This window comes from Panthera pardus, unplaced genomic scaffold (genome assembly GCF_024362965.1).
Source record: "Panthera pardus isolate Hobbes unplaced genomic scaffold, ASM2436296v1 HiC_scaffold_18, whole genome shotgun sequence".
NCBI classification, from domain to species: Eukaryota; Metazoa; Chordata; class Mammalia; order Carnivora; family Felidae; genus Panthera; species Panthera pardus.
In genome coordinates this window covers 28,604,359-28,631,431 of record NW_026526743.1, presented here as the reverse complement: position 1 = coordinate 28,631,431, position 27,073 = coordinate 28,604,359, and the positions used below count along the sequence as shown (strand labels likewise).

Here is a 27,073-nt window from a genome sequence, read left to right as displayed (position 1 = left end):
TCAGAGGGGGCGGGGGGAGGGTGCTGGGAGCAGTACGGGTGGTGGCGAAAATCTCATCTGGACCCTGCACAGCATGCGGGCTACGAGGGCAGGTGGCAGTCCGTGGCCACTTTCCAGCTCTCGGATCATGAAATCCTCATCTCATTGGGATTTTAAAATCTCTCATGGGGCACAAGTCACTTCTAAATTTCGGCTCGTTCCTAATACAGACACTTAGCACACAAAACTTTGCACATCACTTCAAGGTTCTCATGGAGCCCCTGAACGCTGTCCATAGATAGGCTGCTTGTGGGGAGCACAGACCTGTCCCCGGAAAGGTGTGATCTGTGAACCCCAGCTCTACCATTTCCTGGGTCACTCGAGACCAGTCACTTTGCTTCTCTGAGCCTCGATTTGAGGATAATGGGGAGCGTCTGGGTGGCTCAGGGGGTTGAGCGTCCAACTTCAGCTTAGGTCACGATCTCACAGTTCGTGAGCTGAGTCTTGGATCACACAGCCTGCTTCAGACCCTCTATCAGTCCCCCGCTCATGCTCTCTCTCTCTCTCTCTCTCAAAAATTAGTAAACATTAAAAAATTTTGAGGATAAGGGGAATAATAACGTCCCTGCCTACAGCCCAGGGTGGTCACGGAGATTAAAGGAATTAATTCCAGGAAGCGTGTAACACAGTGCCTGACACCCAGGACATTCAATAAGCACGGCTGTCATTCTCCTACGTTGTAACGAAGGCTCGGACCAGGAAGGGGCTGGGCTGGGGGTTGCACAGAAGGCGTGGCGGAGCTGGCGCTGGGCCCCGACTCCTGGGTCCCAGCCTGGTGCTCCCCACACCGGCATCTCCGGGGTGGCATCCCTCCCCCCCCGCCCCCCCCCCCCCCCCCCCCCCCCCCGCCAACCCGTGCACAGCGGGCAGCGCCCAGCAACACTCACTAAAGAGCCTTGCACACGTCGAGACAAGGCAGCAGCTGCTCCACACCAACGTCACCTACAGAGTTGTGGTCCAGCTGCAGGGCCACGGGCCGCCGCAGGTGCCGCAGCACAAACGCCAGGGCGGCACATTCCGCGGGGCCCACGCCGCAAAAGGTCAGCTTGAGGTGCCCGACCTTCAGGCCTCGCACGGCCTCCCGCGCCAGTCGCTCCTCCTGCATCTCGTACAGGCTCCGGCTGAGCCAGACGAACCCGGGCATGGCGTGCATGCTCTTGGCCTCCCCCGGGCACGGCCGGGGGGATGGCGTGAAAGTGCTTGTGGAGGCTGCGCGACAGACACCACCGGGCGCAGACCCCGGCGCCGGAGCAGGGCCTTCTCAGACGCCTGGCCCTCGGCCAGCAGGCCCCTGTGCTCCCGGGACAGCAGCCCCGCCAGGAAGGCCGCCGTGATCTGGAGGTTGTGCGGCTCGGCCTCCTGGAGCAACGCCGCCACGCCGCCCCTCCTCGCGCCCCGGGCGCCGCACGCACGCCGCGGGCAGCAGCCTGGCCAGGAGCGAGCCGCCCGGCGTGTGACAGCGGAAGAGGCGTCTGAGCGAGGACGGTGGCACGTCGGCGCTGAGCACGAGGTAGAAGGCGGCGAAGAAGCACTGGAAGGTGATGTGCAGGAATTCCAGGGGGGCGACGCTCCCGGGCGCGACGCTCTTGGCGCGCACCAGGAAGCCGAGAGAGACGTCGTCGCCGTCGACGTGTGCCGCCTGGAGCTGCCTGGAGGAGAACACGTAGCAGCACATGCCCAGGCCCCAGAGGGCCAGCCAGCCGAGGTGCAGAAGGGCGGGGAGCCTGCCTCGAAGCAGCCCGGACCCCGGGCTGCGGGGGGCCGCGTCGGGCGGGGAGGCGCGCAGCAGAAAATGCTGCACGATCAGCACGTACATATCCGTGGTGGTCCTTGGGGACCCCCCCGCCCTGCAGCAACAGTTCCTGGTGGCATTTGGACACCATCCACGTGATGACGGGAAGGTGGCACAAGCCGTGCAGGGCTGAGGTCGCTCGGAGCATGCGGATGAGGCGGTCGGCCACCCCCCCGGCTCGCGGTGGCGCTTCCTCAGGTACAGTTCGATGCCCTCTTCCGAGAAGCCCTTCAGGTTGAGTTCCACGCGCAGGTACTTCCTGAGGAAAGCCGACACCGCGTCCGGACGGCTGGTCAACACCTTGCGGGCGTTCTTCAGCAGGTTGCCCTGCAGTAGGTTGAACAGCAGATTCTGGACCGACGTGGGGTCGGTCGGAGAGCAGTGGCGCTCGCCGCGATCCGTGAACCTGAACCTGAACTCGTCGAAGCCGTCGAAGGTTAAGAGGACGCGGTTGGGGTGGTCAAGGAGGAACTGGAAGACGTCCTGGCGGCCGACGTCGGGCCAACAGCAGTGTTCAAAGAGCAGCGTCTGCACGGACAGCGGCTTTGCCACACGCTGCAGCTGCCGGCAGCTGAATGGGAAGACGAAGAGGAATTCCCGGAAGTGGCGCCCCGTGGCCCACAGCAAGTGCACCCGCTGCAGCAAAGTGCTCTTGCCGCTGCCCGCCTCGCCCACCACCAGCACGGTGTCAGCGTCGTCGTTGAGGTGGCCACAGGTGCTGAAGAGTTCCTCCAGGCCCAGGGTGGCGGGGCTTTTCGGTGGGGGGCCGGCCACGCCCAGCTCTGTCCGGATTTCCAGAACATTCTCTGTGTACACTTCCTCCAGGCAAAGATTGTCTGCCCCATCATAGGTGCTCAGGAAACGAGACTGAGCAGATAGCGTGGTCCTCAGCTTGGACATGTACTTCTCACACGCAGCATCTGGAAGAAGAGGCAAATGAGGCAGGATCGTGGGGAAGACGCCATCTGACAGAGCAGGTGCATGGGAGAATGTGATGTTCTGTGTGGAGACACTAGCCGGCGCGGGCCAGTCCTGGCTGTCCCCTTGCAAGCTACGGGCTTTGATGATAGTCACGTAACCTTCCTTAACCTGGGTCTCCTCCCCTGTGAAGGGGGAAAATGGTGGTCCCTACCTTATAGGGTTTACACGGACCAATTAAGATAATTCAAGTCAAGTGCTTCCATTCAGTGCCCAACACAAAATGCTCAAAGGATATTAGCGAGTGGTATTATTATTACTGACATCGGGAAGATCTGTAGATTAGAAGGAGCATTGGGCTGGGATCAGAAGACCGGCATTCCAATGCCTGTCCCGCCATACTGGTCAGGTAGCCTTCACCACTCAACCTCGGTTGTGTCTTTCTAAAGACAAACGGTGTAAGAGCCTAGGAGCGCAGTTTCTAAAGTCAGATACACCTGACTTTGAAAGCTGGGTCCACCATTAGCTTGCACAAGCCACTCAACCTTTCTGGCCTCAGTATACTTATCCCCAGAATTAGGGACAATCCACACCTTGAAGGATTGTTACAGGAGGAAATGAGATAAAATAGTTTGGAAGAATGTCTGACATATGACAAATTCTCAGAAGATGGTATTTATTATCATTATTACTAAAGGATTTGGTAGGCACACCAGCAGCACCCATGTCCTAATCCGTATGATCTACGAACACGTTACTGGACTTGCTAAAAAGGGACTAGCCAGAGGGGCACCTGGGTGGCTCAGTCGGTTGGGCGTCCGCCTTCAGCTCGGGTCACGGTCTCACGGTTCGTGGGGTTTGAGCCCCACATCGGGATCTGTGCTGACAGCTCAGAGCCTGAAGCTTTCTTCAGATTCTGGGTCTCCCTCTTTCTCTGCTCGCCACCCCCCCCCCCCATCATGCTCTGTATCTCTCTCTCTCTCTCAAAAATAAATAAACATTAATTTTTTAAACATTTTTTTTAACATTTATTTATTGTTGAGACAGAGAGAAAGAGAGAGTATGAACAGGGGAGGGTCAGAGAAAGAGGGAGACACAGAATCTGAAACAGGCTCCAGGCTCTGAGCTGTCAGCACAGAGCCCGACGTGGGGCTCGAACCCACGGACCGCGAGATCATGACCTGAGCTGAAGTCGGACGCTTAACCGACTGAGCCACCCAGGCACCCCTAATTTTTTTTTTTAATAATAAAAAAAAGGGACTAGCCGGGGGTGCCTCGGTGGCTCAGTTGGTTGAGCGTCCAACTCTTGATTTCAGCTCGGATCATGATCCCAGAGTCATGGGATGGAGCCCTGCTAAGCATGGAGCCTGCCTGAGATATTCTCTCTCTCCCCCACTCTCTCTCTCTCTCTCAAATAAAAACATAAATTAAAACAAATCAAATTAAATTTAAGAAGGACTCGATAAATGTGACTGAACTAAAGACACCGAGATGGGGAGATTATCCTGGATGATCTAAGTGGACCTGACACTGAATGGTCTCAGCGTCACTAGGGTGCCTGGGTCAAGCATGTGGACGAGATTCTTTAATCAAGACTCACTTCCCCATCTTCTTCGCCGGCCCTCTGCAACACAGGGTGTGCCCACAGGACTGCTGCTTTTCCTTTATTAGCCCAGTAGCCAATGCGAACAAACCACTTCCTGTGTCAGGGGGTAGTTCCCTTTTAGGGAATGAGGAAGTGCTGGTCCAGAGGCCCCAGGGTTGGGGGACCTTAGAGCATCATGGCCTCACTGCTCCCAACCAAATACTGGCCCATTTGTTCTCAACTCAGAAGGGAACAAGAAATTCTCACAGAGCACCCTTGGAATACCAAAGCTGTATTTATGCATCCGAAGGAGATGCCCTGTGTTTGTGTCTCCTCTTCTGCTCCCAGAGCTGATGATTATCACCGCTCTTAATGCCCTCTGGATATACCAGGAGCCCTGAACGAATACCAGAAGATATACACCTTTTTCTCTAATATCCTGATTTCGTTTTTTTTTTTTTTTTAATGTTTATTTTTGAAAGAGAGAGAGACAGAGCGCAAACAGGGGAGGGTCAGAGGAAGAGGAGACCCAGAACCTAAAGCAGGCTCCAGGCTCTGAGCTGTCAGCACAGAGCCCGACGCGGGGCTCGAACCCAAGAACTGTGAGATCGTGACCTGAGCCGAAGTCAGACGCTCAACCGACTGAGCCACCCAGGCGCCCCTCTAATACCCTGATTTCTAAGGCAGGTTTTCCAGCCACCAACAATATAAAATTCTCCAGGGGGAGAAAGGAAAAAAAAAAAAAAAAGGTATCTCTCATTTAAAAAAATTTTTTTAACGTTTATTTTATTTTTGAGACAGAGAGAGACAGAGCATGAACGGGGGAGGGGCAGAGAGAGAGGGAGACACAGAATTGGAAGCAGGCTCCAGGCTCTGAGCCGTCAGCCCAGAGCCCGACGCGGGGCTCGAACTCACGGACCGCGAGATCGTGACCTGAGCTGAAGTCGGACGCTTAACCGACTGAGCCACCCAGGCTCCCCTCTCTCATTTTAAACCCAAATACATGTCCATCATCAACTTCGGAATTGTCACCCTGGGGGATCTTGCACCATGTCATAGTGGTAAAACGCATGAAAGCCAGCTGTGCTTGATGATGTCAATGGCACACATTAACCAAGGGCCAATCGGAGCACTGTGCTCCCCAGCCCGTCACTCGCCCTCCCTGCCCCAGTTTTCACCTCTGTAAAGTGGAAAAAATAACAGCCATTTCTTAAGACTGTCGCAAACAGAGCACCCGGGAGGACGCCTGAGCTGTTGCAGCTGAGTTATCCGAGCCCCCTCCCGTTCCAGAGATGGGTCGGTGAACGTGTGCAATGAGAGATACCACATTATCTAAGTCCACTCGGTCCTGGGGTTTCTGATAGTGACTGCAGAAATCAAGAGATAACAGCCCTATCTCAAAAGTGTCTCCTTTTCTGTGCAGATAATCAGAGTTTGGCCAGTATGGGACACCTGTTTTTAGCGTCAACGCGTGGTAGCTCCAGTTTTCATGGTGCAGCTCACGAATAAAAGCTAACCCTAATATTACACATGGGAACCCTTTCGATCTTCCCACTAGCCCAGTGAGTCGGTGGTGGTGTTATCCTTGAAATCAGGAAACTGAGCCTGAGGGAGGCCTGCACAGCCAGTGAGGAGAAATCTAACGGATGTCTCGCTCTGGAGTTTCGCTCTTAACCTTCAATCTGTACAGCCTTTCTTTCCCTTTCTGATGAACTGAGAAGAACATATACATACCACTGAAAGGCAGGGCCACCGGGACTGGCAATTCCTGAACATGTCGTAGAAGGAAGGCGGCCAACCCATTCGCCTTCACGGTCGCAAGATCCAGCAGCCTTCTTGCCTGTGGGGAAAGCAAAAGTCGGTGTCTTTCCAGAAAGCCGACGGACGGGTGTGTGAAGGTTTCCGCGGATTACTCCAATTTCATAGACGTCTCTCCCCCCACCCCAATAAAACGCCAGTAAAACAGCCACAACAGCAAGACATGGTATTACGTGGCAGAGTGAACACACAGCCAATCTGGCCCCGAGTAAGAGTGAATAACATAAAAAAAGGAAAGAAAAAAAAAAGATATAAATCTATAAACCTGCAAGGATAGGAAAAACAGTTCTGGAAGCTGCAAATCATTTGGAAGAGAGGTGATTTCATGGAGCCCTGAGGCTTGAAATCCCATCTCTGAGTACGACCTCCCACATTTTCATCGCCAACCCGAACTGCTCCCCTGAACCTTCGCTGGGCACATCTCAAACTACCTCCCTGCTGTCTCCACTTACATGTTCCGTAAACACCTCCGGCTTAAGATACCCAAAACAAAACCCCTAATCTACACCCACCCCCACACCTACAGGTGCAACTCTGTAACTCTGAACCCTCAGACACATTCTACTTCTCTTCCACAGCACATATCACCTCCCAGGATGTTCTGCCATTTCCTCCTTTTGCTTATTGCCCGTCTCCCTGCACTGGAATGTGAGTATTTCCAGGACAAGGGTTTTTGTCTGTTTTGTTCACCGATATATCCTCAACACCTAGAACAGTGCCTGGCACAGAGCATGAACTTAAGGACTTGCCAAATGAATAAATAGTAATAGACTTAGAAGAGCCCCGAAGGCCAAATCCTCATCCAACAATGGGCAGGTTGAAAAGCACACAATGTACATCTCAGAATCTATAAAGGTCTCTGGAATTAAAAGCATCAGGTACAGGGACACTTGGGTGGCTCAGTCGGTTAAGCATCTGACTTTTGATTTTGGATCAGGTCGTGATCTTGCAGTTCGTGAGTTCCAGCCCCGCATAGGGCTCTGCACTGGCAGGGTGGGGCCTGCTTGGGACTTTTTCTCCCTCTCTCTCTGCCCCTTCCCTGCTTGCTATCTCTCTGTCAAAAAAAATAAATAAAAAGAAAGAAATGACGAACTTTAAAAAATCTTTTCATGTAAAAAAAAAAAAAAAAAGCATCAGGTACCTTGAGAACCAAAGGAAATGGTCAAATTAAGGAGGGCTAAGTCAAAGTTGTTTATAAAATAGATCTCCAGTTTCCTTTACCCACTCCAAGTCAACAGCAACCGTCCCTGCCCTGCCATGGCAAAGTGCGGAGATTTGCATTCTGGAAAGGCTCAAACAGGGTCCCTGGACTGGGAGGCACCAGGTACAATAATGGAAGTGGGTGTCATACCCTAAAAGAAGGTTTAAATGACCACGTGCAAAATGAGTATTGAATGCTGATACCTCTCCCCAACACTATAACCACCCAGCCCTCAGCCCTCTTACTCACTGGGTTCCCACAACTCTGGCGGTCAGACCTTTACTTCCAGGCAGGAGGTCTGTGACGTCTACACTGGTAACTTGACCAGCCTAGGAAAGGTCTCAAGATACAAAAAGAACCACTTCCCAAAATGTCTACAGTGAAACTCAAGGTAGACAAGTATCACCTGCAGCCTCTGAGTTTCCAGTAAGTTTTAGAGAGTCTATTTCAGTCATGAGAAGACAACTAAGGATCATCATATGCCCAAAGAAAGCATCTACTATGGGAGACTGAGCCCAAATAAGTGGAGAAGGGAAAAGCAACTTGTAGGATAAAAAGGTGATGCAGGGTGAAAAAATAAAATCTGCCCCCCCCCCCCACAAAACAAACAAACAATGACAGTAACAACAACACCAAAAAACCCACACCGTATCATCATGATCCTTAAGTAAGACAAGAAATTGCATCCGTAAAACAAAAACAGGATGCTATAATAAGAAACATTTTTAAATAGCTCTTGGAAATTAAAAGTGATAGCAAAAATGAAAAATGCAAGGTTTTAAAGATAAGTTGAAGATATCATAGGGGAAGCAGTACAAAAGGACACAGAGATGGAAAACAGAAAAGAAGGAGAAGAAAATTAGGGGATCAGTCCAGGAGTCCTAAAATTCAAATAGTAGTTCCATAAAGAGAGAAGAGAGAAAACAGAAAGAAATCACCAATGAAGTAACCAAGAAAATTTTCCAGACAATAAAGACATGAGTTTTCGGTTCAAAGTGCCCCTTGAGTGTCCAGCACAATGGAAAAACACTAAGGCACATCATTGTGAAATTTCAGAATGTTAAGGGCCAAAAGAAAATTTTACATGCTTCCAGAACGAGCTATAAAATAGTTTTGGAATTCTAGCAATTCTTCTCTGGAAGACAGCAGATAAGGGAGTGATCATCTTCAAATTCTGAAGAAAAATGATGACCAACCCAGAATTCTATACCCAGCCAAATTACTGACCAAATACGAGGAAAGTCTGCGATATAGAAGAGCTTAAAATTTAACTCCTATATACTCATTTTAAAGCAGAGGTGAGACCTGATCTCCCAGAATAGAACAAACCATGAAAAGGAAGACATAGTAATCAGGATTTAGGAAAACCAACACAAGAGGACCATAAAGGGAAATCTTGGGATGACGGCTCCGCACTGCAAGCAGAAGACCACTAGTCGAGGAAGATTGGAGCAGTGTGACTCAAGACTCAGATGTGTTGAGGGTAATTATATCCTAAATGTCCAGGTAGGCCTGGCTCTAATCCTTGTCTATATTTGGTGTGTCTGCGCCACAGGCTAATGTCATTCTTTCTCTCGCCCTCTGTTGCCTGGGTCAGCTGAGGACACCCATTTCACCCCACAGAAGTGTTTGGCCTGGCCCTATTCCTGGGAGCTGGAAGAGCCGTTGACAAGCTTACAACCGAACACACAGAGAGCCCACTTCCTCTGACCATATTCCTGCTGGACATCCGGCCCCTGACTCATATCTGCCCTACCAGATCCTCCAGCTGTAGTGAATCCTATATTTCTCAGGACTCACTCATGACTTTGCCCACTGACTTCTCAGCAGGAGCCCATACAAACTTGAGAAGGTGAAGCCAGACCATGTCCCTGAGACCCTGTTCAGCATCCCTGCTCCTGGGAGCCTGCATCCAAGAAAGTGAGGCAGCACTACCCTTTCCAGACACCGCTATGCTTGTGCTTGCTACGTGTTTTTCAAAACAAAACACATTGCTCGGAGAATCATTGCATAAGGTATTAAAACTATAAAGAAAAGCAAAGAATTGATTTAACACAGAAGTCAGGCTAGCGGTTGCGATCGAGGAAAGTACTAGTAACATTCTATGCCTTCGCATGGGTGAATGGGAACATGTTTATACCACCATATAGGGCATTATACGTTTCTCTGTTGGCATGCTACATTTCCCAAGTTAAAGGTGTTGGAGTTAATATTGTAAAAGAGTCAAGCGATTCAGTCTGACACCCTGGCCCTAGCCACCTTAGCAGGTGCACGAGTCAGATGGACAGCTGGTATTACAGCCTCAGGTTTGCTAGCAACTGTTATGCTCACCTGTGCGAGTTCACACCACGAAGCCCCATATTTCATGTCAGAGAGTAAAGATCATAAGCTCTGGAGACAGTCAGGCCTGGATTTGAACTCTAGCTGGGCCACTTCTCAAATGGGTAGTTTGGGTAGTAGTGTTCACTGTTAAGAAACAGTATAGCCAACACTACACCCTTGGAAGGTAGCAGTGTGGCTTAGAGACAATAAATATAGAGGCTAAGGACAGTGCCCGGCACATGGTAGGCACTCGGTGAATAGTAGCATTGGGTATTTAAGGATATGGTTCTTTACCTTACATTTTGATTTGTTCCATAGCATTTTTCAGCCCCCAACCTGCAATCTATGACAACCACCTCTTTACAGGAAATTATAAGGTCAGTATATGAGAGTATACAAGGCAGTCCTGGATTGGGAAGATAAGGTTAGTGGGACACACCACAAGAGCCACCCACACTTGTCAGAAATGCAGCCACTGGAGGAAAGCCACCAAGTTCGAGAACAATAGCATTCCAGAGCTCAAAACAGGCTCAGAGAGAACTGGATTCTAAAAACTTCAACCTCAGGCAGCCCAGTCCCTTTGTAAACTCCTACCACCTGCAGATCTCTTGTCAGCTACTCAGCTCAGTCCCAGCCCTCCCTGCTTCTGCTGCCCACAGAGCCCTTTCTTCAGATGGATTCTTGGCTTGTTAAAATGCAGCCTTTCTTCTTTCCTAATATCGGTATTTAAGGTTACAAATTTCCTTCAATGTTCTGCTTTCACTGTCCCCCATAAATGTTTATAAACCAGGTTCTCATTATTGTTTGGTTCCGAATATTTTCTGATTTCCATTATGATTTCTTCTTTGGCCCATGAGTTCTCCTATTTTCTTTTTTCATCAACCCAATTACCTCCTCTCTTAGTGCCCTGTTTTCTCTAGACCCGAGGCCACCTTCACTAAACCCATCAGAGCATCCAGACCAGACCACATTGTTGAACACGCCATCAAAAATGACAAGACACAATTCTTTAACTTCCCGTGTGGGCTGATTTGATCCCCTCAACAGATCACAAAAGACACCAAGGTAGGTGCAACAACTAACATGTCTTCTGTAATCCCCACAGGGCCAGGATCAAGGAGCTAGTACTCAGGGGACAATTGTAGGTTTCATGTGAACTAAGGAGTAACGAGAGGGGACCACATCACATCTGCTCTGTAAATACTCAGCCACCTTGAGCTAGCTTTAAAACAGTCTTGAGGACAGACTGGCTTATCCTATCAGTCTCAACCACTTACCTAAATGCCAAATACACTTTTTTAAATAGTCAAATAAAAACTAGAAAGTCCCCCAATTCAGCCCATCCTAATGCTGCAATTTAGCTGTAATTCATTCAATAATCCATGTGCTTCGTCAACAAGTATTTATTGAATGCCTGCTTATCGAGCCCAATAAGATTCAAGAATCTGGCACATAATAGGCATCTACCTATATTCTGGCCAAATAAATGAATGAATAAATTAACAATGAACAAACGAGTCAAGTTACTTGGTCCAACATGGCACTCTCATGCCACCAAACCCCTTTTCTGGGCATCAATTTTCCAATATATAAAATGGGATGTCAGCTACTGTTCCATCTGTATCACAAGAGCCCTGAGGGTCACTGTCTGGGGAAAAGTGAATAAAGAGTTTCCAAGACACTTTTCTGGTCTCGTGGAATGGCATCCTCGGAGGGAGTTGCACCCCAGCTCTGAAGGTCCACGAGCCAATGCAAGTCCATATCAGAAATCCAATGTGGACATTTAGGCTACATTAGTCCATAGCAGGCTCTTACTAATAATTAACGATTAACTATTAAGTTAAATGATGTACTAAGTGCAACGTAAAAATTATTAAATACAGATACAATCCAACGAATTTTCATGATCTGTTGAGCTGTTAATTCAAGAGAGCCAAAAAGCATACGAGTACAGAATAGCATTGAGAACAGAGCTGAGAGCAGCCAATGGAAACGAGCAGTGAATCTGGTAGACACCGTTCTAAGCATCATGCACATGAACTCAGTGACTTCTCCCGAGAGCTTTACTGATGCTTTACAGATGAGGAAAGGAGACAGGGGAGATTAAGGATGGAGAGTCCCCAGAGAGAAGCCCAAAGTCGCACAAAGCAGGCCCTGAACAACTTTTACCTGCCTGGCTGCCTTGTTAGGGAGCATCCCATCACCTTTCTCCCCAGAGGGCTGACTCCACAAAGGCAACTTAGTCTCGGTGACTAAACACTCTTTTCCTATGAATTCTGATCGCCCAAAACGGAAGTGCCTTACCCGCTGGGATGACGTGAAAACAGGCAGCCTGATTTCATCACATTCATACCGGCTGATGAAACCCCGCTCCTGTGCCAGGTCCAGCACGCCCTCCACGTGGCTGTAGAGTCTCCTGACGATGGCGGGCCGGTGACTCTGCAGGTCATGCGCTGGGTGGGGTGAGTGGGGATCCCAGCGGCAGGAAAGCTCCGGAGCCTGACAGCCGGTCTGGGCCTCCCGGACAGCTGCAATGAGCTGTTCACAGCCCCAAGCACCCTTATTCCAGACAGTGTCCAGGAGGCGCCTGGCCAACTGGGAGAGGGGTTGGCCCAGGAGGCTGAGGCCCTCGTAGTCTTCCCAGGAGAGGACTTCCCAGGAAAGCAGCCAGTCCAGGATGCTCTCGAAGCCCTCCAGGGACCCCGAGACCAGCAGCTCCACCAGCTGGCTCCTCTGCGCCTGGAGAGCCTCCTGTGTGCACATCTCATAACCTGGGAAGGAGAGTGAGATCAGCACAGGACTCCTCTGGAGGCAGGCAGGGGGCAGTGGAGGGGGCAATTCGGCCCCACCCGAAGTCCGGAGAGGCCACAGATCTACTCGGATATCACCCAGTCCACACTCTCCATTATACAGATGTACAGACTGGGGCCCAGAGAAGGCAAAAAATTGGTCCAAGGTCCCACAGAGAGTTCGAAGCAGCCAGGAGTTAAATCAAGACCCCTGGTTTCCACATCTGCCTTCCTCCCTGCCTTAAGAAGTTTAGTAAGGCTTGCGCTGATATTATGAGCAATGTTCCCAAGGAACCTGGAAATGAACACTCTTTGAGATCTTAGGAGAGGGCTATGCCCTGCCGGCTGGATTCAGGCGGACAGCAGCACTCTCTCCAATGACAGCTAATAGCTACTAAGCACAGGCAAAATGCTGGCACCATACTAAATGCTTTCACATGTGAATTCGTCAGCACTCTGAAGTAGATGCTATGTCGGCCCCGTTTTACAGATGAAGAAATTGAGGTGCGGGAAGGCCAAGTGACTTATACAAGAATTCAGACAGATGAGGTGGGGCTGGGGTTTGAACGTAAGCAGTGCAATTCCAGAAAGCATGCCTTCAATCCCCTCCATATTTGGGTTCCACACAGGGGCCCGAGCCCATGCCTGGTAGGTAACCCACTGCGATTCCAAGGGACAGAACAGAATACTGCTATAAAGATCCCAACCCAGGGACACCTGGGTGGCTCAGTCGGTTAAATGTCCTACTCGATTTCGGCTCAGGTCATGATCTCATGGGTTCGTGAGTTCAAGCCTGGCATCGAGCTCTGTGCTGACAGAGCGGAGCCTGCTCGGGACTCCCTCTCTCTCTGCCCCTCCCCTGCTCACGCATGCGTGCTTACTCTGTCTGTCTCTTTCAAAATAAATAAACTTAAAAAACAATCTCAGGGGCACCTGGGTGGCTCAGGTGGTTAAGTGTCCGACTTCAGCTCAGGTCATTATCTCACACCATTTATGATAAGTTCAAGCCCCGCATCAGGCTCTGTGCTGACAGCTCGGAGCCTGGAACCTGCTTCAGATTCTGTGTCCCCCTCTCTCTCTGCCCCTCCCCCACTAGCACTCTGTCTCTCTTTCTCTCTAAAAAATAAACAAACATTAAAAAAAAATCTCAGCCCCAGGTGAAGCAAAAATCATAGCGCAAACTAAGTCATTTCAAAGCCTAGGAGAGCACGGACCCCACTTACCACCGCCTCCTTCCCAACTGCCCCCAGGCCCTCCCTTCCCTTTCACTCCCGCCACCGCACCACACATTACATGCTGTCATGCCTCTGTCAGTGGCTTGCTCTGGGCTCCGCCTTCAGACTCTGGGTTCTGGGAATCTGAGGGGAAGAGATTTCTCTGAGCTCCAAGCCCTGGGAGGGTCCCCAAGCAGCAGAGAAAATCTCTCAGCGGGCTCCATTGTGCGACTGTCACAGGGACCAGGGACGCGGACTGGTACAGTGCCCAGAGAAAGTGAAAGGGAAAGGGAAAGGGAAAAGGAAGGGCAACACCTCCTTGTTTTTACAAAACAGAGACATTCTGAGATACTCAAGGGAGCAGATGCCAAGGTGCCTAGAGATTTTGCAACTTTCCTCGTTACTGTTTATGTGTCTCCCGTCCTTCTTGGCCCAAGCAGAAGCCTGGGTCTTACTCATCCTGGCATCCATAAGCTTGGCACAGGGCTGAGCCCCGGGGAGGCGCGGGGGACGGTGGGGGGAATGCTTATGAATCAAAACTCCACCGAGGAAGGGGAGGGGCTGGAACATTCTACGCCGGTCCACATATGCCAGCCAAAGGAAGGGACAGGAGACGTCTCCAACCCAGACTGCTGCCAACACTTAGGATGGAAATCCTTGGGCTCCACATGAGGAAACTGAGGCAGCAAGGTTACCTGCAGTTCTGGCAGCTTGCGAGGGCATCCCCCGTGCAGCGGCTGCTGTAAGTCAGGAGCTGAAATAGATCTCTCTGGACAAGCAGGCCTCCGCCCTGTGTCCACTGCCAAGCAGAGGAGTCAGGAGGGTAGAGATGGGGCGCGGGGAAAGGAGAGAACAGGACAGGTAGGAAGAGGTCTGGGCTTGGCCCTGGCACAGCTCTCAGCTGTAGAAACGCCAGACCCGCCGCCACACCTGTCCAGGACCTGGGGCAAAGAACCACCTCCCTCTGGGAACAGCCCAGAGATGGGGTGGGCGCTCTCCCTCTGACCCAATGCCTGGCGGGTATGTGTGCAGCCAGGAATCGAAAACAGGAGACCTGACATTCCTTGCTGACATCCTCTTACCCAGAGGATGCGTGGGAATGAACAGCAGCCCACTTCTCTGCTTCGGGAGAGCCTGGGTCACCCTCTCCCCCTGCAGAGATCATTAGGCTTGGTGGGCATGGCCAAGTCCCCTGGGGGCAGGCCTTGGGCATGAAGGCAAAGGCTGAGTGACACAGGACCGGCGGGTCTAGATTTCCCCACAGACCCCAGCTCCCGGGGAAATCCTGAAAGGATTGTCTGGAGGCCAGAGCTGGCCAAGCCACTGTGCAGAAGTAGGTAATTTTCATCCATCCTGGTGGAAAGCCCTGTGCGTCCACCATGACCTGCACTGACAGACCCCCTCCCCCCGACCTGAGACACACCCACAACTGTGCTCACCCACAAGGGGACAAGCAGGGGCCCTTCCCAAACATACCAACAATGCTTGAGCCACACACACCCAACTGGTGATATCAAGGATTTGTGGACACCTGCAGGGAGAGACAGGCCCCAGCCCTAAGGGTTGGGGCTCTGGTCCCCCACCAGCAGCTGGAAAGTCCCAACTCTTCCCTGGCCTCCTTCCAGAAACCTCAGAGCAGGCGGAATCCCCAAGGACCAATTTGGTCAGACCCCTGCCTCTGAGCAGGCATTGTTCTCGTAACATCCTTGTAAATATCCGGGGGGAAAACCTGGCCTTGCTGCCAGCTCAGGAATTTCTTCATCATGTCCAACTTAAGTTTCTCCTGCTTTAGCTTAAATTGGGAGCAAGAGAAAACAGATGACCAGTCAACCCTTATTTCATAAAAACCGTCCCAAAAATCCAGCTTCTTGCCTCCTTATCACCTGTTCAGACTTCCCCTTCAGACTCTCTACTGTCTTTTCTTCTCTACTTGAGTTACTGCAAGTTTGGAGTCCTTCACAGTCTTCTCTTGAGGAAGGTGAGGCCCATGAAAAGAAAGAGGCATGAAACAGAGTCAAGTAAAAGGGGCAACCCACGTGGGCCTCCCCTGACCCTCCGGCCCGGGGCCCAGGCCCAGGCCCTGACACCTCCTTCCTTCCTGAGACCACAGCCAGCCGACTTTCTCCAGACCTCTGAGCCCGCTGATTTGCTTAAGGGCTGAAATTTCAGCCCCCTGGGCCCATGCAGGCCAGAGAAGGAGGGAGGCCCAGGGAACCTTGGCTCCTTTATCTCAGGGGGGCCCAGGCCTTCCCTGGGGCCTTGGACCCAGCCCCGCCCCTCCTGCAACCCTCTTGTATTCTGCCCCCTTCCCCGAGCTTCTCTCTGGGAGACCATTTCCCTCCCGCACACAGACTGCAGTCTCTCCATCAGGAGAATAAGAGCCTTCTCTTCCTCTGCCGGCTCCCACCCCAATTCTGTGACTCCCTTCAAAGCAGGAGCCCTTGTCTCTTGCCTGTACTGCTCTCCTCCAGTCCTCCCCTCCCATGCCCTCTGGGCATGTCCTCCTGGGCCCCCCAGATGGCCACCAGTGACGTGCACATTGCTGGGCTCTCAGCTCTGGACTGGCTAGCTCTGCAAAGGCATCTATCAGAATGCTCTCTCTCTCTCTCTCTCCTTGAAACACTCCCCCAACTCTGACTTCTCCTCCCATCCTACCGGCTGCTCCTTCTGTCTCCTTGGCTAGTTCCTGATGCTGGGAGCCCCAGAGTTGCGTCTCCCTCCCTAGGTGAGCTCACCTGCTCTTCTGACTTGAAATGCCAGCCCCCAACTTTCTTCCTGGCTCCAACCTCCCCACTAAACTTATCTGACTGCCTAATGGGCATCTCACACTTAAAAAGCATAACACTCCAGATCCCCTAAACAGCCCCCATCTCGGGTGACAGCAGGGCCAAATTTCCAGACTCACCAGCCAAAAACCTCCGACCCATCCTTGACTCTACCTTTCGCTCCCATCCAGATCTCCCTGACTCTACCTTCAAACTATACCTCAAATTGGAAAATCTGGTATTTCCCCACGGCCTCTATATCATGGGTACAAGCCCCCAGGGCCTCTTCCCAGAATGACAACAGTGGTCCCCTCGCCGTCCCCCCACTCCACGCTTTCTGCCCTCACCTCTCTACAGTCTGACTTAGTCTGCTAACTCCTGAGTCAGAGCAGGTGACTCCTGCCTTCAAAGTCCTCCAGTGGATCCCAATGCACTCAGAGTAAAAACCAGAGTCCTCACAGTGGCCTTCAAGGCCCCATGCAACAGACACCCACCTCCTCACCCCTTACCTCTCTGTACTCATGTCCTACTAATCCCCCACGGGCACCTCACCCACCCTGCTCCAGCCACACAGACTTCTTCCTTGTTCCCAGAACAAGCTGGACCTGCTCCCACCAGGCATGCCTCTACCTGAGGGCCTTTGCACATGCTCTTCCCTCTATAGGTGAACTGTCCTTCCCGTCAGATATTCACATAGCTCACCCTTCACCTCCTTCAAGGCTTTGCTCAATTGTCACCACCTCAGGGAGGCCCTCCCTGATTATGCTATATAAAATTGCAATACCCAACCCCAGCCCTCATCCCCCATGCCTGCTTTGTTTTTCTCCGCAGCACCTCTCACCGCCTGACATATCACGTATGTACTTATTTGATTGCTGTCCTCCTCCTTTCTAGAATACCAACTCCATGAGGGCAGGGAGAAAAGAATGAATTTACTCTGGGGCGCCTGGGTGGCTTAGTTGGTTAAGCATCCAACTCTTGATTTCGGCTCAGGTCATGATCTCGTGGTTCATGGGTTCAAGCCCCGCACAGGGCTCTGCGCTGACAGGGCAGAGTCTGCTTGGGATTCTCTCTTTCCCTCGCTCTCTGCCCCTCCCCAACTCACGCTGTCTCTCTCTCTCTCTCTCTCTCTCTCTCTCTCTCTCTCTCCCTCTCTCTCTCTTTCAAAATAAAAAAGAATGCATTTACTCTGCATGGTTCCAGGAGGCAGAAGTGGAACCAAGCAGGGGAAATCTGCAAGTCATAGATTTTAGCTAATTGGAACAAGAGCCGTAGGACACTGAACGGGCACCTCGTAAGTCACTGTCACTGGGCGTACCCAGCAGAGGGATCTTGCACTCAGTGGGAGGTGGCTGGGCCAGATAGGGGTCCCTCCCAGCCTCAGATCCCAAATTGGCAAAGAGAATCTGAGAGCAGAGGCAATGGGAATGTCACTCTGGTCTTTACCAAGGGGACAGGACTAGGCAGACAAGACCAGCCCATGGGGAGACGGAGGCCACAAGAGGGACAAGCCTAAGGGCTCAGAAAGAGGGGAAGAAGCCAAGAGCTGACACACAGCCTGGGGTCCAGATGGGGGAGGCCCTCCCAGAGAAGATTTGGGGAGGCTTTTTAGTTTGCTCAAAAGCAAGTAGGACCAGATGGCTGCTCCCCAACATGAGGACTAAAGGAGAAGGCGGAAGGCACACAGGATGTAAGGCTGGGCAGGCCCTGGTGTGGGGGCCTGGGTGGGAAGGGCTGGGGATGAGCAGGGGTCTCCACACCCACCAAGGGAGGGGAGGAGGCAGAAGGCTCCCCTAAGAGTTTCAAGTCCCCAAGCAGGGTTAGAGATCACCCCGGCCCTCTCTCACCTACACCCACCCCCTCACAGGCATGCTGAAGACGGGGAAACTGAGGCCCGGAGAGAGGGTAGCCTCCTTTAAGACCCGAAATCTGGCCTCCTAATTCCCAGGCCAGCCCTGCGCCTCAGGACTTCTCATCCTGCAAGTTCTCCCTCCACACCCACCAGGAAGGCCAGACACAACTTCTCTCCAGACAGCAAAGGCTCCTGGGCCCGGGGCCCGGAAGTTCTGCTCACGCCCCCCAAACCTCCCTATCCTCTGTAGACACTGCCCGCCAGGGGGCTCCCCTACCTCCAGAAGCCCCCTTTCCTTCTACCTCCTATTTAGTGGCCGGGACACCCGAGCGGAAAACCAGGGCAAGGCCTCCCCAAGTCCGGCTGGGAAGCCAGATGTCCGAGTCCGAGGGACCGGACTCTGGGCGTCCAGCCCCTCCCCGCGCTCAGGTGCCGGATCGGGGAACACTCACCGCGCAGTCACCTGCGCCCCAGTTCCTCCCCGCGGTCTGGCCCAAAACTCCAGGCTCTGACTCGTACACCCCTTCCGCTCGCCCCGTCCCTCCGGTCCGGGTGCCCCACCCCCCCGCACTCTCCCTCACCACCCTACCCGGCGGGCCCCGCCCCTCCAGCCGGGACGCTCCGCCCCTGCGCCCTGCCCACCCACCCTGCCTGGTGGGCCCCGCCCCTCCGGTCCGGACGCCCCGCCCCTGCGCCCTGCCCACCCACCCTGCCTGGTGGGCCCCGCCCCTCCGGTCCGGACGCCCCGCCCCTGCGCCCTGCCCACCCACCCTGCCTGGTGGGCCCCGCCCCTCCGGTCCAGGCTCTCGCCCCCCCACCACCCTCCCGCCGGCTCCCACCTCGGAGCGCTCAGAGCTCTACCGGGACTGGGCAGGTGGGCGGGCAGGAACGGGACCCCCGCCAAGTGTCTCCTACTGAGTGAGCCGTCTTTCTTTCTTTTTTTTTTTCCTTTTTTTAAAATTTTCAATTTAAATCCAAGTTAGTTAACACATAGTGTAATAATGGTTTCAGGAGTAGAATTTAGTGATTCATCACTTATGTGTCACACCCAGTGCTCATCCCCGCAAGTGCCCAGTGAACCAACTTTCTACAACAGGGAACCAGAGAGCTCTCAGGACAAGGCCCCCTCCAGACACACCGCCCCAGATATCCTGCGGCAGGAAAAGCTAAGAAAGCTGTCTCAGCCGGTATGCGCCCTTTGTGTCCACAGTCATCTAAGGCCTTAATATTGAGAAGTCCCAGAAGAGTGTTTTCCAGAGTGTGATGGGTTACCTGTCAGGTGAGCGTGGACAGGGCATTTAAATTCCTCTTTTTCCTTTGTCTTGCCAGCCTTCCGTTTCAGTTGAGGCAAGCCGGCTCTGTTTGGTACTAATGGGGCTTGAGCCTCTCTAACACTGCCCGCTCTACTTGGTTCTGCCACCATACCTAACCAGAATTTAACGGTACTGTTGTTGTTTCCAGTACAGTAAATTTATTTTACTGTATGGTTTCCTATTCGTCTGAGCAGGTGACACTGGTTTTCCATTGAAGGTATTAATATAAACGTTCCTTTTAAAACACTGGTATTTGGACATTTTTTAACGTAAAAGAAAATAACGGACATTCACATGGCGCTTACTGTGTGCCAGGCTTTACACACATTAACCCAAGTCATCCCAGCTATTGGGTATTGGTTATGATTTCCAATTTATAGGGGGAGAAACTGAGGCACAGAAACGTTAACTAACCTATCCAAGCAGTGACAGAAGAACCAAGATTTGCCCCCCAGGCGTCTGGCACCAAAGTTGTGGCTCTACCCACTGGACCACACTGCCTCCAGGTAAATACCTGCGATGCTGAGTTATTAGACAGACTGCCTCTACCCCAGGGAAATCATTCCAGATGGGGCACAGATCTATCTAGAGGAAGGTTGGCCACCATTTTCTCTGTAAGAGTGAAAAGCTGGAAGCTTCCTAATGCCCCGTAATAGCAGATTACTTGAGAAAACTGACAGAGCAACTGAACTTGAAAAACTGAACGGACTCATCTTCTCTCATACCCCATATCCAACCTGGGAGCAAACTTTCCAGCTTGACCTTCAAAATATATTCAGAATGCAGCCACTTCTTACCATATCCACCATGACCACCCAGGTCCAAATCACCATCGTGTCTCACCTGGGTTATGGCAACAGCTCCCAGCCTTTCTCCATGATTTTCCAGCTACAGTCTTCAACACGGCAACAGCAGCGAGTCTGTTAAAAAAAAATAAAAAATAAACTAAAAAAATTTTTAGAGTCCAATTATATCACTTCTCTGCTAAAACCCCCGCAATGAGGCCCATTTCAGAGTAAGAGCCAGGAGGCCCTTACAAATGCTGTTTGCACCCAGTGCCCTCTCCAAGCTATCCCCTCATTCATTCTGCACTGACCACACTGGTCTCCTGGCTGTTCCTGGAATATGCAAGGCCTGCAGCCTTTGCATTTGCTATTCCTTCCACCTGGAATGCTTTTCCTCTAGAAATCTACATGGCTCCCTCCTTCACCTCTTTCAGGCCTTTGCTTATTTTTTTATTTTTATTTTTTATTACTTTTTTTAAATATGAAATTTATTGGGGCGCCTGGGTGGCGCAGTCGGTTAAGCGGCTGACTTCAGCCAGGTCACGATCTCGCGGTCCGTGAGTTCGAGCCCCGCGTCGGGCTCTGGGCTGATGGCTCGGAGCCTGGAGCCTGTTTCTGATTCTGTGTCTCCCTCTCTCTCTGCCCCTCCCCCGTTCATGCTCTGTCTCTCTCTGTCCCAAAAATAAAAATAAAAAAAAAAAAAAACGTTGAAAAAAAAATATGAAATTTATTGTCAAATTGGTTTCCATACAACACCCAGTGCTCATCCCAACAGGTGCCCTCCTCAGTACCCATCACCCCCCCCACACCCCCCATCAACCCTCAGTTTGTTCTCAGTTTTTAGGAGTCTCTTATGTTTTGGCTCCCTCCCTCTCCAACCTCTTTTTTTTTTTTTTCTCTCCCTTCCCCTCCCCCATGGTCTTCTGTTAAGTTTCTCAGGATCCACATAAGAGTGAAAACATATGGTATCTGTCTTTGTATGGCTTATTTCACTTAGCATAACCCTCTCCAGTTCCATCCATGTTGCTACAAAAGGCCATATTTCATTCTTCCTCATTGCCATGTAGTACTCCATTGTGTATATAAACCACAATTTCTTTATCCATTGGCCTTTGCTTAAATGAAACTTACCGGGGCACCTGGGTGGTTCAGTCAGTTGAGCGTCCGACTTCGGCTCAGGTCATGATCTCACGGTCCGTGAGTTGGGGCCCTGGGTCGGGCTCTATGCTGACAGCTCAGAGCGTGGAGCCTGCTTCAGATTCTATGTCTCTGTCTCTGTCTTCCCCTCCCCCATTCGCACCCTGTCTCTCTGAACAGTAAATAAACATTAAAAAAAATGTTCAGAGGGGGCACCTGGGTGGTTCAGTCAGTTAAGCGACTGACTTCGACACGGGTCATGATCTCAACTGCTTGTGAGTTCGAGCCCCTTGTCAGGCTCTGTGCTGACAGCTCAGAGCCTGGAGCCTGCTTCGGATTCTGGGTCTCCCTCTCTCTCTGCCCCTCCCTCGCTCACGTTCAGTCTCTGTCTCTCAGAAATAAATAAAACATTTAAAGAAAAATTTTTTAATTTAAATGGGACTTTCTCAGTGAGGCCTTCCCTGACCATCCTATGTACAACTGTGCCCCTCCCCCGGCATCCTTTTCCCTGTTTTATTTTGTATTTTTCTAGAGTGCACTTACCTGTATACCACGTACTGTATATATTTCCTTATTTATTGTCTTTGATGTCAGTCTCTCACCCCAAAGAACACAAGCTCCAAGGCAACAGAAACCTGTCTTGGCTCCTGTCTTATCCCAGGGCCTAGAACGGGACCCAAAATGCAATAAATATTTGTCAAGTGAGTGTACCAAAAATGACACCATAATTCTAATAAGCAAGGAAAATGAATGAACTACCATAGTCCACAAGAATCACAGTCTCATAAACATCGTGTTGGGTGAAAGAATCCGGATACAAAAGCTTAATACTGTCTGATGTCATTTGTATAAAGTTCAAAAGCAGGAAAAACTTAAGTGCCAGTGATAGGAGCCAGGATAGAGGTTACAACTGGGAAAGAGGTTGGAGGTTGTGACCTGGACAGGGGACAAAGGGGATTTCTAGGGTGCTAGTAATGTTCTAATTTTTTATCTGAGTGGTGGTTACATGGGTGTGAATACTCTGTGAAAACTGATCAAACTAAACACCTATGATATTTGCATTTTCCTTTACGCTTGTTATATTATCAATAGAAATTTTTTTTTTAACGTTTATTTATTTTTGAGACAGACAGAGACAGAGCATGAACAGGGGAGGGGCAGAGAGAGAGGGAGACACAGAATCTGAAACAGGCTCCAGGCTCTGAGCTGTCAGCACAGAGCCTGATGCGGGGCTCGAACTCACGGACCGTGAGATCATGACCTGAGCCGAAGTCAGCCGCTTAACCGACTGAGCCACCCAGGCGTCCCTAGAAATTTATTTTTAAAAGATGCTCCAGAGGTATGCTTTTTAGCCTGGTAAGACCCCGTAACATATGGCTAAATTTCAAAAGTAGGTTGCCTTTCAACAAGAATGCCAAGACAAGTTAAGGGGGAAATGTCTTTTCACCAAATGGCGCTGGGAAAATTGGATAGCCACGTGCAAAAGAATAAATTTGGTACCCTCCCTCATATATACAAAAATTAATTCAAAATGGATCAAAGACCTAAAAATAAGACCTAAAATATAAATCTCTTGCAAGTATAGGCGTGAATCTTCATGATCTGTTATATCTCTGTACAACCACAGCAGTGCCCTCAGCGTATTCTGTCTGTGGCCCCAGTTTTAAAATCCCACAGTGGCGCCTGGGTGGCTCAGTCGGTTAAGCGTCCGACTTCAGCTCAGGTCACAATCTCGCAGCCCGTGAGTTCGAGCCCCGCGTCAGGCTCTGAGCTGATGGCTCAGAGCCTGGAGCCTGCTTCTGATTCTGTGTCTCCCTCGCTCTCTGCTCCTCCCCTGTTCATGCTCTGTCTCTCTCTGTCTCAAAAAAAAATAAACATTAAAAAAATTTTTTTTTTAAATCCCACAGTATTGGGGTGCCTGGCGGGCTCAGTCAGAGGAGCATGTGACTCCTGATCTCCTAGTCATGAGTTCAAGCCCCACAGTGGATGTAGAGATTACTAAAAAAATAAATAAACTTTAAAATCCCAATAAGAAACTTCGGGAGTTTTTTTTTTAATTTTTTATATCAAGATTAGTTTCAGGTGTGCAACATAATGATTCAATGCTTGTATATATTATGAAATAATATAATATTTATATATATATAATATATATATAATATATACATATATATAATATATACCCCAATAAGACCAGTCACAGAACACAATAGTCACAGAACACAAAGACTTGTTTTTCTTGTGATGAGAAACTTTTAAGATCTACTCTCTTAGCCACTTTCAAATATACACTACAGTATTATTACCTGCAGTCGCCAGGCTGTACGTTACAACCTCATGATTTATTTGTGTTATAACTGGAAGTTTGTACCTTCTGGCCCCCTTCACTCATTTCACCCACCCTCCCAACCCCCGGCTCTGGTAACCACCAATCCATTGTCTGTATCCAGGAGCTTTTTTTTTTTTTCCCTTGTTAATTCCACATATAAGCGAGCTCGCGCAGTGTTGTCTGGCTTATTTCACGCGGCATGTGAAAGGTCCACCCGTATTGTCGCAAATGGCAAGATGTCATTCTTTTTTTGTGGCTGAGTAGTAGTCCATCCTACCTAGACATCACATTTCCTTTACATTCATCCATCGTGGGTACCTAGGCTGTTTCCATGTCTCGGGCATTGTAGTTAATGCTGCGGTGAACACGGGGGTTCAAATATTTTTTCAAGCCCGTGTTTGCACTGTCTTCAGATAAATACCCAGGAGTGGGCTTGCTAGATCATACCATAGCAGGACCTTTGAGAGTTTTAAAAGGTTTATGTGTGTACCCCCAGCTGTGGAAAAACAAGATCGACAACGGCCAGGTTTTGCATCACCTACGATCAAACACACCTCGCCAGTTTGGGTTTTCTTTGCCACCCTTGTGGCGACATACCTGTGAGTGATCAATTCTTGAATGTAACACAGGAAGTGTGGCAGCGTTGGAGTCTCAGGCTTGAAAGACACCCAGAGTGGCGGTGAGCGGTCGTTTGCAGCGTTCAGCTATTTGCCTGGGGGTGCTCGGAGGATCCTTGACTTAGTCTCATGTTGCAATTGGGGAAACCAAGATTCAGAGAGGGGCGGCGGCCTGCCCAGGTCACACAGTGAGTCGTGGGCCCAATCGGCACTTCTTCTGCGTTCATCCCCTCACTAGCGCACCACACGATTGCCGAGCACCCGCTCTGGGGCAGGTACGGTGGTAGGCAACGGGGACAGAATGCTGACCCAGGCAAGGTCCCTGTCGTGGCGGCATTTGAGACTGGCAGCGAACAAGTAAACAAGTAAGCAAAACCATGATAGGTGTCAACAGAGGGGCCGGGGAGGGCCACACCGAGCACAGATAGCCAAGCTGCAGGATGAGAGAGAGCCAGTTGTGGAAAGAACCAAGGGAAGGGCGTTGCTGGTTGAAGAGACTGTGAGCACAGGCCGTGAGGCAGGCGGAGGCATAGAAAGCAGCCCAGGCTGGCGGGCGAGTCCAAGAGTGAGGTGAGGGAGGCAGCTGGCGGCTGGACAGGAGGCCTCCCGAGGGAGTCTGGACTTACTCTGACTGTGCTGGGGGCAGGAGGAGAAGGAGGAAGTCACTGAAAGGTCCCAGCCATTTGAATTCTAGAACAGACACCCAGACTCAAAGATGCCAACATTTCCCTTTCTGACTCTCCGAGGCCTCTTGGTGCCCACCGCTCACCCTGTGGTTTCAGCCTGGCAACATAGGGACACCCAGCCTGTGCCTCCCGTGTCAGCGGGGCCTTGCCTGTCCTCGCCTGTTCTCTCCTACCATACACAGCTCTGTGCTGCGAAGAAAAGCCAAGCCCTGGCAGGTGGCCATCCATAGCCACTCTGGTCCATCTAGGTCCTTCCCACACCAGCTAGACACCCCTGCATGATCGGGGGTTTCCAAAGATCACCTCCTACCCCCAGAAGAGGAAGCAGTAGCTTCCACGTACCCATCCCCCCCATGCGCTGGCTGCTGGGTGAGAGGCATAGAGTCTACACCGGTGTCTCAAAGACTCCAGGCCTAGATAGAGACAGGGAGAAAACTGGAAAGCTGCAGAAGGGACCTAGGGAAAGGATGGGAGGGGGACTTCCAGCCTCGCTCAACATAGAGCCAGCATCTCCAGCCATGCCAGGCCCTCTGCAGGGCAGTGTGGGGTGGAGGTGAATGGGTTATGGGTTCTCACCGGCCGGCAGGCCAGAAGCACACTGTTTGGGGTGTTCCCCTCAAGGTCCCAAGACCCTGACATTCTCTTTTAACGATGACAGCATGACTGTGCCGTGGCATTGGATGACCACTTCAATAAACAAGGCCAGTAGGCAGACACTTAGGGAGAAAACACCGGGTCCCCTACCTCACACCATATGTGAAAATCGACTGTAAGGGCATTAGAGAATCCCAGAGAAGAATGGCAAACTGGAAAGGTGTTGAGAACAGTGGGAACTGCCAGCACTTGTGCAGTGCTTATGAGGGACCAGCGCTGTTCTACGTGTTTTGCACATGTTAACTCAGTTTCAGCCTCACAGTGGCCGGCAAAGTTGTTGCAGAAGCAGCGAGAAAGAACAGTAACAGAGAAATCTCTGTGGTCTTAAGGTACGACATGGGCTGTGAAAACCAAGATTGATAGGGTTGACTACTTTAAGCTTGGCAACTTCTATTCATCCAAGCACCCTATTTTTATTTTTTTTAATTTTTTTAAAGTTTATTTACTTTTCAGAGAGACGGAGCATGAGCAGAGGAGGGGCAGAGAGACAGAGGGAGACATAGAATCTCAAGCAGGCTCCAGGTTCTGAGCCATCAGCACAGAGCCCGATGCGAGGCTTGAACTCACGGACTGCAAGATCATGTCCTAAGCTGAAGTCGGGCACTTAACCGACTGAGAGACCCCAGCGCCCCCCCGAACACCCTATTTTTAGGGAGTACAATGCAAACCGCAGGGTGGGAAAGAATATTGGAAAGCACAAAGACCCAAACGAACTCATGAAGAACACCTACAAACCACTCAGAAAATAAGCCAATCAAAAAAATAAACAAAAAAACAAACAAACAAAAAAACAAGCAATGGACTTGAACGGAGGCTATACGGGTAGAAAATCATCCCATGAAAAGATGCTCCACATCACTTCTCCTTAGGAAATGCATTGTAAAACCATGAGAGCCCGCTCCCCACCCACTGGAATGATGGCAATAAAAATATACCAACCGCATGAAGTGAGCGACAATGGACCTAGGACTCGCGCGCCCTGCGGGTGGCGGGTGGGGGCACAAAGAGACACAGCCACTGGGGGCATGTTTGCTATAATCCAGCCCAGATGAAGCTCTTCGGCTGTTCGTTCTCTAAAACCCGGGGATTTCATCTCACGTGCGCGTGTGCACTTGGGTGAATGTGCAAGAATATGCCCAGCCGCACGGGCCACAGTGGCCCAAACTAGAAACAACCCTCAATGTGTGTTGACAGATAAAAAAGAGAGAGAGAGAGAGAGAAACAATGAGCTATTCAAATAATGTAGCGACACAACAA

General features: G+C 50.9%; 1 protein-coding gene across 1 annotated transcript in view; it reads right to left on the bottom strand.

The window, feature by feature from the left end:
- NOD2 (nucleotide binding oligomerization domain containing 2) overlaps positions 1-14,825 on the bottom strand; it is a 32,285-nt gene extending 17,460 nt beyond the window's left edge. Inside the window, 9 exon segments of the mRNA XM_019455970.2 lie at positions 927-1,213; positions 1,215-1,277; positions 1,279-1,440; positions 1,442-1,885; positions 1,887-2,003; positions 2,006-2,751; positions 6,069-6,174; positions 11,980-12,446; positions 13,758-14,825. Coding sequence (XP_019311515.2) covers positions 927-1,213; positions 1,215-1,277; positions 1,279-1,440; positions 1,442-1,885; positions 1,887-2,003; positions 2,006-2,751; positions 6,069-6,174; positions 11,980-12,446; positions 13,758-13,767 — 2,402 coding nt within the window. The 5' untranslated portion in view covers positions 13,768-14,825.
- Positions 14,826-27,073: the final 12,248 nt, after the last annotated feature.